This window comes from Homalodisca vitripennis, chromosome 1 (assembly GCF_021130785.1).
Source record: "Homalodisca vitripennis isolate AUS2020 chromosome 1, UT_GWSS_2.1, whole genome shotgun sequence".
NCBI lineage: Eukaryota > Metazoa > Arthropoda > Insecta > Hemiptera > Cicadellidae > Homalodisca > Homalodisca vitripennis.
Window position 1 is genome coordinate 135,844,012 of NC_060207.1, and position 16,334 is coordinate 135,860,345.

General features: G+C 35.2%; 1 protein-coding gene across 1 annotated transcript in view; it reads left to right on the plus strand.

Moving 5' to 3' along the window:
- The window catches only part of LOC124371799 (heat shock 70 kDa protein 12A-like), a 31,350-nt gene extending 15,016 nt beyond the window's left edge, over positions 1-16,334 (plus strand). Inside the window, exons 6-15 of the mRNA XM_046830156.1 lie at positions 256-431; positions 1,539-1,757; positions 2,080-2,224; positions 3,683-3,808; positions 6,306-6,517; positions 7,274-7,396; positions 8,180-8,329; positions 8,603-8,735; positions 13,589-13,764; positions 15,700-16,334. Coding sequence (XP_046686112.1) covers positions 256-431; positions 1,539-1,757; positions 2,080-2,224; positions 3,683-3,808; positions 6,306-6,517; positions 7,274-7,396; positions 8,180-8,329; positions 8,603-8,735; positions 13,589-13,764; positions 15,700-15,885 — 1,646 coding nt within the window. The 3' untranslated portion in view covers positions 15,886-16,334. The remainder of the gene's footprint in view (positions 1-255; positions 432-1,538; positions 1,758-2,079; positions 2,225-3,682; positions 3,809-6,305; positions 6,518-7,273; positions 7,397-8,179; positions 8,330-8,602; positions 8,736-13,588; positions 13,765-15,699) is intronic.

The window sequence follows — 16,334 nt, forward strand, 5'->3', positions numbered from 1 at the left end:
ACTAGATTTATTTGACATGTTCTTTCATCAAATAATCAATTTTTTACATTTACGTTTTAGAAAATATAGAAATATATTGGAATATAAGAAACTGTTTATGAGATTTTTTTTAATTGTATTGATATATTAGTTATTTAAGTATTCGTATTAAATAACTAATTTACTTAGAGATATTCAATATTACTGGATGTAACATGTTGCACAGTTTACATCCTGTATTGGAATTCTAATTAATGATTTATTTATGGATTGCAGGTGGAGACCCTGGTCTAAATAACCAGAAAATCCCGACAACGCTGCTGATAAGCCCCGAAGGGTTGTTTCATTCGTTTGGGTTTGCGGCTAGAGATTTTTACCATGACCTTGAACCACAAGATGCATGCAGATGGTTCTACTTTGACAAGTTCAAGAAAACTTTACATAATAATCCGGTAAGAACTGTACTGTCAACAATTTGATGTAGCAAAGAAATGTTATCGCTATTTTCCAGTACACTTGACACATAATCATCAAATACTCGTAATTTAGCACATCTATGCACAAAATACTCTGGGTTTACGTACCATAACATAAAATCACTTGTAATTTTAAGACGAATTTAAGTTTCAAGTAGTTTTTTGTTGTTTTGTACTGAGTCTAATGTAAATTGAATTAATACGTTTCTAATGTCTAATAATGTTGAACGATGAAATATACGGTATTGTTATGAAACTATCTGCATTAATAACACTTTGCAGTGAATTCTAGAAAATTATGATCTAATTATAGCTAATTGATGATTCAATTCTCATACAGGCTAATTGTAAACGAAATATATTTAAAGACTCACTAGATAATACAGAATACTTCTTAGGAAGTATAATATTAATTAATAGCCAAAATCAAAAAAGGAAATAACACAGTACAACTTGAAGGTCGGACAAAAAATATTTTGGTTTAGAATGTTTTAGATATAATTAAGTTTATTAAACTACAAAACCCAAGCTCTCTCATAACTCAAAATAAAAGTCTGGATCGACTATCATTTTAGTGTGGGCCAAATCTCCCGAAAGTAGACCCGATAAAATTATGATTGGTTTAAAGTGAGTCAAGCTGAAAAATAAAACCTATACCAAAACAAGCGGCGCTGACAATCAATTTCTTTCAAGAGAAATTCCTTTACCGATTTCACGAAACACTAGGTTATGTGTTTATACAATGCAAATTAGCTCTCGGCTCTTGGATCATGCGGGCAATCGTTAATCAAGGGTTCAAACCCAAGACAGCTTTATGTAATTTCATGGGTGGATCAAAATAACCATTAGAGCTGTGCTGTGGGAGCTTTGTGGGTTTGTTCACCCTAGAAGAAAACACAGAAAAATGCTGAAAACGTCTTGTTCAGGATGCTATCTGTAGTGATTCCCAGCTCTTCTCAACCCATGTCCTTCACAAAAACAGTGTTATGGAAACTGCGGATTATGTTGTCTATGTATCCTGTTATAATCGCAGTGTTACAATTTATACAAGTGAGATTTCACTGTTACTCAGGTGTTTTTCAGAATATAAAGCAAGACACGAAAATATCTGCGGCAAATGGGCAACGGTTTCCAGCAGTTGACATTTTCAGCATGGCGTTGCGTTACCTGAGCCGTCAAGTGCTCACAGAACTCAGTGACCAAGGAGGTGGAGTCACCCAGAAGAATGTACGATGGGTCGTCACCGTTCCGGCCATATGGAGTCATGGGGCAAAACAGCTGGTACGCGAGGCAGTATACAAGGTAATACTTCCAGTAGTGAAATTTATGGCTGGCTCATGGCACAGTATAATACGTTTTAGTTTTGGACCTCAAAGTAGAGTATGGAATATACAGATTTGAAATACTTGCAAAATATAATATTTTTATTTAAGAATTATTGAAGATTTGTCCAAAAATAAAAACATTTTTGGTACATCTCCCATGTTTTCAAGAGCAAAACTCTTGCATAAAAAATGTGCCTTTAAAATAAATACTTGATGTAAGCTGTTGAATTTACTAAATTTGGTGGGGTCAATCATACCACTTGATCTGCGGGTTTTGTAAACTTTCCCTATTATTCCAGGCAGAAATCTGCTCGAGAGATCACCCTGAAGCTTTGATCATTGCTCTAGAACCGGAAGCTGCCGCTGTTTGGTGTAAAAACCTGAGGTTTGATCAGCTGGATGGAAGACACATCTCAAAAGATCAATATCAACAGAGTAGTCAAGGTAATAAAAAAAATCTAGTATAATTAAATTTACACCCTATGGTGTTTGAATGTTATATGAATGCTGTGTTAACAAGTAATGTCTCTTTATTATAAAAGTGCTTTAATCATTCAAGTATATCTATTCTACGTACTTAATGCTATTCTAAACAAATGCTACGATACTTATACATAAGTCACGGGCATTGTAATCACAGTTGATTCATTTAGGAATGCCGGTCCGACAATATATCAATAGCAAACGGATCTAGAAATTAAAATTTTGCCTTAAACTTAATTTCTATATAGGCAATATCTAGAATCCAAGCGATGGAGTATGTCACGCCATATAGGTACATTGTTAGTGAACATTTTTACGTACATCTTATGGGTAGCCATAAATAGCATAAGAGAAAATCACTGAATACATAAATTTGTAATTAAACTGAATTTATGTCATTGTAACATGTGATATAGTAACACCTGTAGCTATAGACTTGACATTGTGCACGTAATCTCACCGATGTATTATACGCCACACGTGGTGTGGTGTAGGCCTACCCTTACTTTGAAAATATTAATAAGCAACGTTGTTGTTTGTTATTATTGAAGTGATGTAAAAAAGTAAACAGCTATTAGAAACTTCATTTTTATTTGAAAGTGACGTAAGAAAAGGATCCTTCCCTGACTATTTAAGCCTGGTGTCGCTTATAAGATTGTCGGTGGCATTTCCAAAGGATTTGACGTGCCATGAATATCGATGATAAAAGCTAGTAGTTAAAATATTTTTGCGTGTCAGAAGCTGAATGTGACTTTCAGAATTTAAATATGATTCTAGAGACTAGAAGGTATGTTTATTCCTATGCGTCCCATGCGTCCGATTAGAGGTACGCACCATAAAACTAACAGAATAGGCTACAAAATAATGCGAACCAAATGCGATGAGGAATTTTCATCCTTGACAGGTACTGGTTCCCAAATTGTTGCTTTGTCCGAAACATGGCTTTGTCATCAAACGAGACTACTGTAACCGCCCAACTTGGAGGTAGGATTTTAAACTGTATTTTTACAGTATTTATTCTAAGCGAACTGAATCTGCAACCCCTGATATTCGCACTAACATTCATGAAATGAAGCATTGAAAAGTTTCTTGCTGAAGGTTTAAATTTGTATGAGCAACTTGCCACAACAGCAGGCTACTTGTACTTCTAATTACAGTCGAACTAACTATATCTGTAGAACTCTCTAGTTTTTCTGGCAATGGAGTTATATTTTACGAGAACACGCTAAAGATAGCTTGTACAACTGAGGGCGTACATAACTCACCCATTCGACCTATCAACTGTTTCTCCATTCTCACTTGTCAAAACTAGTGATTGGACTAGTTAGTAATGGGTAACTTCATATTATTTTCAAACAACTTTTAAAAAGGTGATTTAAAACATCATAAAAATAGTATAGATATTCTGTTCCCCTGCAGGCAACTGCTACGTCATAGTGGACTGCGGAGGAGGTACTGTGGACGTCACTGTCCACAAACTCCATCACCCTAGAGGTCCTTTGAAGGAATTGTACAAGGCGTCCGGAGAACCGTGTGGATCACTTGGTTGGTTTTAGTTTTATACAAACATATTAGTTTTTATAGAAGTCAACAATACTCTGGTCTAATTTGACATATGTGTATGTATGTTTTATAAATTCGTGTATAATCACCTATTCAGTGTACACATTTAAATTTAAAATTGGTGACTGAAGAAAAATTACCAGAACAGTTTTTACATTGAACTATTAACAATGTATAATTTAAACTTAATACGGACATTTACCAGTGCTATATCTTAAGAAACTCAACACATGACGTTTGATTACGTTTGTATTACAAAAGTCAACACATCTCTTCTTCGTGTGATGAACCATCCAAGAGTTGAAACATACGAAACACACTATAGTCAAAGGTACCAAAATTACAGTATAAAACACACCGTATTGGTATCTGAAATACGACAGTGGTACCAAATACACTCACATGTAACACCACTGCACAACGCATATACAGGTCAACATTTAGAAGCTATGTACAAGATGGAGCACGAACAAAAGAAAAGCTATATACAAGATGTATTAAAGATCAATTGACTGTAAATTGTTAGAACGATATTAAAAAAAGTAAAATTGTACAATGTCAAGAGTAAATTTTAGAAATTTAAGAACACCAGAAAAAGTTTATGAATGTGGAGAGTGGCAACACTCTAATTAATTGTGTTATTAATAACAATGTTCAGTAATAGACTTAGCTTTGTTATGCGATCATATCATGATTACAACACCAAACGAATGTCAGTGATTTATAGTATTATTAAATTGAATGATAATCAATAATAATTCGTATGTCAGAGGCAATGCGATCATCGATCGCCGATTTTATCGGCACGACATGTTGATGCAAAAGATAGTCGTTAATTTAAAGGACTACTTTTATTATTTCATTTATTATCACAATTTAATATAAGAAATTATATCAAGCCAATTTGAAAGAAAACTAATTGTTATACAAATAATGAAAGTAGTAAAATCTAAATTAAAAGGGAAACTTATAAATTGAGGTATTAAAAAGGGGTATTTTTAAACTACCATCCTAGATTTTACATTTCTCTCGGGACTAAAATGGAGTGTAGGTAAACTCGTAAACTGGTTCAAAAAACCTGAAATTGGTTGAATATAATGTATGTGTTTGATATGTTTTATATAATACTAGTTCTGTCTCGTCATATAAAGTAAACAGGGAAATATAGAGAAAGCCAATTAGAATATGAAATAGCAAGAAAATAGATTTAAAATAGATTACTTTCAATAAAATCACGTGACGTCTTTCACATTTGTACTACATTAATTTACAGAAGCTTGCATTTTCATTTTTAATAGCTTTATTCAACAACCGTTTGAAAGCATAAACATTCACTTGAGTTATAGTTAAACAAACATGCTTATTGAATTAAATTGTTTTAATACTCTAAAATGCATGAAATTCTTTGAAATTGTCACAAGATGGAGTCTTATTGACATTGTAATTATTGAAACATAGGATAGATAAGATAGGGTATGCTATATATTGATAAAGCATCGTAGTTTATTCTAATGTAATATAATCTATTTTAATTTTAATTTATATTTTAAAATAAATCACAAACACCTTAAACACGACGGAAATGTACACAATTAAAATTAACATGCATTTTAAACTAATATTGTATTTATGCAAATATTGACACTTTGTTTGATATATTTTAATTTGGTACATACTGTGCGTTCTCGTTCAACAAACTCATTTTCGATGGCGTTGGTCAAATTTGTATCATCAGATCATGTAATTATCATCAGTAGTCAAACATGTTTATATAATAATGTAACTCTCCTGTTCTGGAGTGACCGCTATTAGACCGAAAAGCGACAAATTTATTGTATCCGGTTCTTTTTGTGATGGATTGCTTTAACTATGATTTAATAGTTATGTATTCGTAACAAAGCAAAATAAAGAATATTATTAAAAAATATGATGTTATAATATATGCAATATTGTAATAAAACTATATTTATCACTACACTACTCTTCAATGAAGTGGGTCAAGTGTATACTAGTATATAATAAATTACCTTTGTCTCGCCCATTCTCGATCTTTGACGATTCTCGCCTTAAGACCAGTGACCAAGGAAACTGAGCAACTTATAATTAACATCGGATTTTAAACTTTTGGATCTTGAATTAATATTACGAGTATAACAACTCTACTCTTACTCTTGCTGCATTCCGATAAATGTCCTCTTAGATGGACGACTATAGGATCAGTTTTGGATATGAGACGGCACGCGAATAACCAGCCAATTAATCAGATCCCACGCTTTCTACGTACCGTACAATATATATCCACTTGTATGGTAGACTATACAATCAATTTTTACTTGAGAAAGTACGAAGCTACGGTTCATGGGAACAAATGATTAAATAAAACCTAATCTAAAATATATATGTTTATATACAAACGCCCATGTCTCTTGTGAGATGGAGCTATCAAAAGATAATGAATGACCTTCAAATGTTTTTGCAGGGGTTGATGAGGAATTTGATCGTCTTCTTGGATCTGTATTTGGGTTCTCTTTCATGACGAGGCTTCGACAGGAGCGACCAGCTGCTTACACAGAACTCATGCTGAGTTTTGAATCTCGGAAACGCAGTGTGTTACCGTCTCGGTCCACATCTCTCAATGTATCTTTGCCATTTGCTTTCATTGATTTCTACCAGAGTGCAACTGGAAGACAGGTTGGTACAAAATTAGCGCAGACGCTCATATGGGCAGACACAAACAGGCGTGTATGATATCTTGACAAAGAATTGTACAGAGAAGATCTTTCTTGACATTGAACTTGGAAATCGTAATCAAAATTAATCAGGAATAACCATTTTACTAAATAATCAAACATTTCATGTTCAAATTGTCATCATATCTAAGGCAAAAGTAATATAATTGATTATATTAGTTGTATAATTAATATAATCAAAAGTAACATTAAGTGCATATCGTAAATAGTTAAGAAAATAAAGTATATCAATAAAAAATTGCCAGTTGATTCTATTATAGTCGTATATCTTATCTATAGCATGGAATGTCGTTCAGTAGGATCGTCGTTCTTATGAGAATGAATTATATGGAAATAGGGAAATCTCAGATACAGGTAACGGTATGCTAAACTCATTTTTTTCGTACTTTCACATAGTTATTCAAGATAATTTTAGAAAAGATATTCACAAGGATTTCTACCTGGTTGAGAAACATGCATAAGAAGTATTGTACAAAATAGTTAACAAATGAACTTGTGTTCATAAAATTAACAGGTGAATTTTATTTTATAATAGATAAAAACGGGATTTATTCACTAAATTTGTCATTCTTACGTAAATGAATAATTAGGGAATCTTTTAGGTTTTCAAGCACTTTCAAACATTAGCAAAAACATTAACTGTTGTGAGTGATAATGCTTTTAAGAATGTAAATTCTCCTGGTTTTGTCTCCTTCAGGTTAAAGACGCAGTGAAAGAATATAACAACGCTCAGCTGACCTGGTCGACACAGGGGATGTTGCGCATTAGTGCTCAGCTGATGTCAGAACTGTTTCTGCCCACAATTGATAACATAACCAAGGTACATCAACAGCCTTATATCACTTTACTGTAATAAATTACTACCTTTTACATAACGTAAATAACCTCAACCAACATTTCGTCGTTTGGCACAGCTTTTCAAACATCGCATCGTAACAATACAAAAGATAAAAAGGATAAAAAATATTCACAGTTCATTCCAAAAATAACAATTAACAGATTACCTAGCTGAAAGAATTTAGTAATAAATGAACGTTTGCCTATCATTAGACATTCTCTGAATGAGAATTCTTTAATAAGGATTATAACCTATTTGTAATTGAATTTTCCCAATTTAACCAGTTTACAAACCTTTTACAGGTTGACAATATATCCATAAGTAGTTGAATTCTAAGCAACAAATTTTCATTGAAGGAAATATTTAGTTTAGTCTGTTAAATAAAAAACGATGACTACAATATTAGATTCTTTTGCTAGTAAACACCACAACAATCATGATGAAGAGTCCACAGCGTTATAGACGTAATAGAATATTTTAAGAAAGAATGGAACCTATTCGGTGATTAAGAATATGCTGAATCAGGTCTGATACATGGAAGAGAAATAATGTAGAACATGTGTTGTTTTCCAACACTAACCAACTGGACATGTAGTAACTGTAGGAGAGGTTCTCACTACTTCTAAAATGAGTCAAGTCCCAACTTTCAAATTCCTATTTCTCGTTAGAGGATTCACTGAATCCTACATACTATATACAAAAAGAATAATTTACAATCTGTGTTTGTCAATTCTCAACAGTAACCAACTTGCTAATTCTTTGCAGCACGTCGAGGGAGTACTCACAGCTCCAGAAGTAATAGAATCTTCCAAGTACTTATTTCTTGTTGGAGGATTTGCTGAATCAGGCCTACTACAAGAAGCAATACGGAAAAAACTGAGAGAACTGAATGCTCCACCTCCTATAATTCCTCAGGTAAGCTAAACTGCCATATTCTGATATTGATTGTATTTAAAAAGTTTTGATTTTTTTAAACAATATTTCGCTTTAAATTAGAACAATCACTCCTTCAGCTTCTTGAGTTCAATCCCTGGGGTAGTCAATGACAATATTGCTAATAGGTATGTGCAATATTCTCTTGAAAATGTCAGAACAAGTCTGTAAAATTCTATCGGTGTAACATCACTCTATGAAGAATAAGATTAATCCATCATTTCCATCATTAAAGTCGATTTTTTTGTCTTGCAGGGCGTAGCTCTCTGTGTTCTGAAAGGGGCTGTTCTGTATGGACTCAATCCTGAAGTGGTTATCATGCGAAAGTCTCAACACACTTATGGCATCGGTGTTCTCAAACCGTTTCAGCGTGGTATCCACCCTCTAGGTAGGTAATACAAATTATTAAGCTAGAATGAAAATTTTCCAAACGCATATAAGATACTTTTACTAGTAACAATAATGATTTAATTAAAATTAGTTTGCTAAGATTAAATATAATAAAAACAATGTAAATTGATGTAATGTGAATTTATAAAGAGAATAATAGGATTGAGACAGAATAGCCTACAAAATAGCAGAAGTGAAAATTTCACCAACCATAGGTGTAGTTTTAAATCTCAGGATTTATTTCAAAGACAACTTTAAGTCTCAATGATAAATAAAAGTATTTTTAAAATGTTTTAGTCACATCGTACTCCTCATTTATTCGAAGATTTGTTAATAAAGAGGACTGTAAAGTAGAATAGAACACATCTTTTATTGCAAAAGTCAACTGATAATGTTGACACGCACACCACAATTTTCTTTACTCAAACGATGATTACACAATGATTAAATGTACATTCATTTGAGTCAACCACTCGCCAATTTTTCAATCTCAGTCCCAGCTTCGGTGCCAGTCAGCTAAATTGGTGGTCTCCCAGTTATATGCCACAAACTCGCCTACATTCTAAAATAATGTTGCTAATAAATATCGTTTTAAGACGAAATCAGTTGAGGTTCGTCAAGTTTGTTAGTGGCTTATTGTGTGTTTTGATGAAGCAGTCTTATTTGTTTCGATTTTTTAAATTTTTAATGAGTCAGTATTGATTCGTTTCTTTTATAGGAAGCAAGTTTCCTAAAAAAAAATATAATAATCTGACTTTGTATGTAGATTCATCTGTGAAGGTCTCGGGGCGACACTATGGCGAGTTAAGGAGTGGACCAGAGCTCTGACAATGACGTCGGCCAGGAGTCGGGTTTCTGTGTCTTGCAGGTGCAAGCCATGCGTCATGGAGTGCTCTCTGCTGAAGTCGCTTAAATCCAACAACTCGAGGCCCTCATGTCGGTGACTGTAGCTAGTCAATTCAGTTATTAGCCAGTAGAGCGGTTTCACAGACAGGGCTGGCGAGAGGCAGGTCGTATCTGGTTAGCAGAGGAGACTCTCAAGGATCTCTTGCAGTGACGGAGGATGTTTTCATGTCTCCCGGCAGCCAAGTCACTCGTTCCGGCCAGGATCACATAAGCATGGTTAGGTGGAGGGGTGGAAGCGGGAGCGATGTCTAGAAATCTGGCGATGGACTTGTTCAGCCCGCTAGTAGAACTTCTAATGTGCGCTGCGAGACCTCGGCAGTGGCTGTCCTCCACCAGTGTTATATTTTGCTGGTCCAGGATATGTCATTTTTCTTCTCTGCAGTATTATTGTTAGATTCTTGTCGATTCCTCTTTTCCGCTTTTTACCATTTATCAAATTGTGTTTTCTTTTCTTTCCTGATTTTTTTCTTTTTCTTATTTACAGTTGTGAATGTACTCTGATCGTCCTCCGATAGACTAGACAGCATATGATGTTTTTTGTTGTTAGGGTGTTTACTGGCTGAAGAACAGTAGAAGAGAGGATTGTTGATTTCAAAAATTTACTATCAGTGTATTTTTCTCTTCTTCCAAACATCTGATTGCATCAATCATTTTTACGTTTCTTCCTGCAGAATATTGCATTTGCTGCAGAGAGTTTTGTCACCTATAAATGTTATTTCTAATTCTGCTATCCTCTTCATTGCTTATTCTAATCTTTTTGTAAGGACGTCATTGTTTATTTTTACTTTTTTACTCTCTTTCGCTAAATCTACGAGTAGTTTATGACCAACCTCACTACCTTTTGTTTGCATACCGGTGTGTTTTGTTCCATTGTTGTTTATTTATTGATGTATATGAGGGTTATTCATCAGGTTGCTGTATTCGTCAGACCGACAGGTTCATCCCAAAATACCTGATCCGTAAATTGAAGGGCCCCAAGTACGTCCCTCGCGAAGACAGAGCCCCACATCGTCAATGGCGTTGGCTCCTGTCGTAGAGGATGAGCTTCACCGAATTATTCAGCAGCTCAGCCAAAAAATCAAATGACCTTAATCTAATGTCCCCGTGGCTCATAAAAAATGTTGCAAGCATTTAGTGAGACCTTTAACTCAATTGGTAAACTATTCATTCCAAACAGGAGTGTTCCCCTCTCTCCTGAAAATTGCTAAAGTTGTTCCAATTTTCAAGAAGGACGACCCAACTTTAATCAATAACTACCGGCCTGTCTCAATTTTGCCAGTGCTGAATTATCCTTTGTGGTATGTACAGAGAAATTGGTGCTGCGGGACAATCGAGAGTGGTGCGCCGACGTGTTCGACACTCTGATGAGCGTGAACCAGAGCTTGTACACAGGAGAGTCTGTACTACGCATATATACCTTGGCTAAATCCTAGTGAGCCGTGACTCCGACGAGAGTGACGACTACAACACAATCGGTTATCGACAACATCATAACCAACCACCCAAGTGTCACAGTGTCTGTAGTGAATACAGCTATTTCAGACCACTATGGCCAAGAAGCCGTCATTAATGGGGTACAATTCAAAAGGGAGCCCAAAATTAGGCAAACAGTATGAGACATAAGGCCAGAAAATATTGCTCACCTCAACATTTCCCTCTAACGAAAGATGGGATTTTCTAAATTCACATCAACCTGTAAAGCAGCAATTTTAAATTGTTTAACAACGCTAAATTTCTACATTAACATCTGCTGCCCTACAAAAACGATCAATGTTTGCGCACAAATTTAAAAAAAAAAAACAACTGGGTTACAACGGGTATTTTAGTTTCAAGGGAGAAACTAAAATTCTTTTCCGAAATTTGTAACAACACAGGTGAGTGATCCAAGCCGCAAAAGCATATGATGTCTCAAAATCTATTCTCACTTCCAAAAACGTTTCAAAAACAATTTGGGGCATCATTAACAATAAAACAAAAGCTCACAAAGAAATTAAAATTAAAATTGGGGGTAGGCTTGTGGAGGATGAAACAGAGATTGCCAATCAGTTCAATGGATTTTTCGCATCCGTTGCTGGTGGGCAGGGTCCTCGGCCATCTGAACCCCAAGTACGCCCCTCGCGAAGACAGAGCCCCACATCGTCAATGGCGTTGGCTCCTGTCGTTGAGGATGAGCTTCACCGAATTATTCAGCAGCTCCCAGCCAAAATATCAAATTACCTCAATCTAATGTTCCCGTGTCTCATAAAAAATGCTGCAAGCATTTAGTGAGTCCTTTAACTCAATTGGTAAACTATTCATTCCAAACAGGAGTGTTCCCCTCTCTCCTGAAAATTGCTAAAGTTGTTCCAATTTTCAAGAAGGACGACCCAACTTCAATCACTAACTACCGGCCTGTCTCAATTTTGCCAGTGCTGAGCAAAATTTTTGAAAAGCTTTTTCTCATAAGAATGCTTTGGTTTTGGGACAAATGCAATCAGCTCTCAAGTGAACAATTTGGATTCAGGAAGGGCAAATCGACAACAGACGCAGTCGTGAGTCTTGTCGATATGACTGTAGAAGGGATTGAAGGTCGTAACCACTCAATGAGTGTGTTCTTAGACCTGTCCAAAGCATTCGACTACGTTGACCACGGTACAAACTTGAGTCTCACGGAATTCGAGGCGTGCCTCTTAAATGGCTTACCTCGTTTTTAACTCACATATCCCAAGTTGTTCAGATATCTAGCAAGTCGTCCAAACAAATATAACTGAGTTACGGAGTCCCTCAGGGATCCATCCTCAGTCCTGTGCTTTTCCTCCTTTACGTGAATGATCTAAAATCATCGCTTCTGCATGGATAATTAGTGTAGTTTGCCGATGATACGACTCTCTTTTTCAATGCAACATCAAGTGAAGTGTTGGAACAACAGGCTTTTGTTGACATCAACAACTGTGTCCAATACTTTCACAGCCTCAATCTTACAACAAACTCTTCAAAAACAAACGTTTTGAAGTTTGCCTTGCGCACTGCAGGCAACCAGTGTGGGCTTGCCATTTTGTTAGATGACTTCACACTGGAAGAAGTCAGCTCTTCAAGACTCCTATTTTTCCAAAACTTTAAATTCCTAGGAATGCACCTTGATCGAGGGCTGACTTGGAATGAGCATATTGACTATGTTTGCGCCAAAGTCTGCTCTGAAATTTGTGTTCTGAGATCTGTATCCAAATACTGTACGAGTCAGGTACTGATTACGGTGTATTATGGACTGATTTACCCCCATCTGGTTTACGGTGTGGTCCTTTGGGGAGCTTGCGCAAACACAGTTTCAAAGAGCATTCAGACTTCAAAAAAAGCAATTCGAATAATCGCCAAAATCAAATTTAGAGAGTCGTGCAGAGAAGCTTTCAAGAAATTGCAGCTGTTGACTCTGCCATGCCTCTACATTTTTGAAACAACTTTGTTTTGTATGAGTAAATGTGCCTTAACCAGAGGCCGAGACATACACATTTATAAGACACGTGGGAGAGCTAACTACCGAACTGGGAGACACAGAACGGTGGTTTATGAACGCCTACCCTCGCAGGCGGTTGTTCATTTCCTCAACAGACTGCCCAATTCAATTAAAGATGCCCCAACGCCTAAGGCGTTAAAGACTCGCCTTAAACGCCTCTTGGTGTCATAAGTAGGTGACTGCCTCTATATAATGCAGGTGAGTTTTTGGAATTCGACTGGGAGACCGCCCAATTAGAAGACAGATTCCGCTGTACTAAGTGGGTAGCATTGGCGATGGATGGAAGAAGCGTAACTGTAAAATTGTGTGTGTGAGTGTGTATTGTTGTATGAATGTTAGAAATCAATTAAAAAAACCCATGACATTTACCACACAATGTAAATATTGTCGTCGCAATAAAAAAGATTTGATTTGATTTGATTTTTGATTTGACTTATCCTCTGTGGTATGTACAGAGAAATTGGTGCTGCGGGACAATCGAGAGTGGTGCGCCGACGTGTTCGACACTCTGGTGAGCGTGAACCAGAGCTTGTATGCAGGAGAGTCTGTACTGCGTAGATACACCCCAGCTAACCCTAGCCAGAACGTTATCATACTTCACATTTACTGTACAGACGCCACCCAACCTCAGGTAACTCGCTACTGTCGTACTTCCACATACTTCTGGTTCATTCTATTCAAATTCAAATCTTTTACTGCAAGGGCATTACAAAATATGTACAGCAATAGACATATTTGTTTATACAAATTTTAAGCAAGCACTACATATCAGGACCCCAGTCAAACATTCAGTATTTTCAGTCTCACCACATTCATAAATACCAATTGGTCTCCTCATTTTCCAACGCCGGTTTGTCAGTCTTCCAAGTGTACGGTCACCCAGTCGAATGCCATAAATTCGTCAGCTCTATAAAATGCTTGATGCTCTAGAAAGCGCTTTGAAAAGTCTTTAACGCCTAAAGCTTTCTTACATGTTTCTCTGGACCTTAACTACTGTGCGATTACACGAATCGATTGCTTCTGCAATTTGAATGCTCTGAAGAATCGCTTGATAAAATGCAACCACAACTTTTCAAAGTGGCAGCACATTTTAGGTTTGGATGAAACTAAAATTCTTCTCATAGATTGTTAATAACCAAAGGCAGTATTAACTTGTGCCTAATTAAGGAATCCTACGCACGTACCCGGAATTGTAACACTGCGCAGAACAAGACTCAATTGTTTTATATTCTCACATTATCAGTTCACAAACTAAAGAGGGGAAAGGGGACCCAGGTTTACAATGTCTATCTCAGAAAGAAAGATGGCGAAGGGAGGGGTCAGAAGGAGAGAAAATGTTATGTCCTTGATATATTAATAGTTATTATAAAGTAGGGTGTACATTTTTAAGGGGTTTATATTTTTGTAATACATTTGCATAAATAATAATACTCGTACAATAAATTACATTGTACATGTATAGTCATTTTGAGATAACATTTTGAATCCTTCTCCTACGTGTCCTCTTTTTTATAGATTTAAAGTGCAGTCATTCCTTGTATTCCTCATTATTAAACGTTACATAATTCTCTTTGGCAATAACTAATAACTAAGTCTTGGATGTGGGTCATGTATTATCATTATTATATATTCGTTATTATTGTTGTTATTAAGAGTACTAGCACTTGCCCGTGGGTTCGCATGCAATTGCATTTTGAAAAGCAAGAAAACCATAGCATATTCTTTTTAAATCGCATTCCAAACAATCTTGAGACAAGTGAGAGTCACTGAAAAATATTCCAATCTCTTTATCCATTTTAGATTTAAGTTTAAAGATGGTGCTCTGAAGTTAGAGTGTGAAACTGTTTTCTTTTATATATATATATATATATATATTGTATATATATATATAATATATATATATATATATATATACATATATATATATATATAAGAACCTCTGAAATTAATGAATTTCTCTCCAATATTCCATAATATTTTATTGAAAGCTCCTACGATTTGAAACTTTAACTATTTTAGGCCATTGTGAAGAAATTGTAAGTCTACAGGAAGACATAGTCCTTAGCTGTTCATTTAACACGCTAATGGTGTTGACTAAAATCCCAATAAAACCAGATCCAGGAAAAGGAAAGGTTCTGTACGAGAGATGACATTTGAAAAATAACAACTCACATTCGTAATAAAACATCTCATTCAAAAGTAACAGTGTTCATACTCTAGTTTTTTGTCTGTAGTGAAAAGCTTTTTCTCCACATTTTTGACTTCGAAATTTGTTTAAACTATCCTACATATTTTTGAATTATATTAATTTTTACATTCCTTATTAATCAACCATTTTCTAGAAAATTCATAAAGTGGCATTTTAAGCTGCTCAGCAAAAAACGAAACTTAGTTGTCAAAAACCTTCCTTTATTATCTTTTATTTCAAACTTTCTCTGTAATAATTCCACTTGCTTATATAATTTTTATCGAGCTACAATACTTCCCTTAGTAGCCTTCTCTCACACAGCTTTTTGGTATAAACAAATGTTGTTAAGTTATAAAACTAAAACCAAACTTTGTTCAGTTTGTGACAGACGAAGGTGTGCAACGGGTTGGAACTTTGAGGCTGGAGCTTACATCGGAACTCGGACGGGATAAACCGCGGGAGATTCTCACAAGACTGATTTTCTCGAGTACAGAGCTGACAGTGAGTGCTATGGACCTGGAGACAGCCAGTTACACTGACACCAGCTTGACATTTCTCTCTTGACATCTGATTCTGGCAACAGTCATCTGATCCTTTTTAGTTTATTTTCTCAGCTTTTCAACATACTGTAGTATGAAATATTTGGGATAATATTGTTTTAGATGGTGAGATACATTCAGTTGATAGGTTACCCACTACTACTTTCATCATTACATATTAATTTTAATAATGTCAACATCAATAGACTTAAAACAATGTAGATACATTTAATTGTAATAGGTTTACAAATGTTATTAAAATTAAAGCATTTTATTTGAATTTGTGATACACACTGACTCATAATGTTTATATGATAAAATGTTTGCATTACACAAGTATCTGATAACACACATGTTATTGTAAATTTATTCAATCTTTATTTAGAAGTGAGTTTGTTCCTATAAACCTGTGTTACGTTAATCATTTAAAAATGTATTATTTAATGTAAATAAAGTATAAACTAAAATAAAATT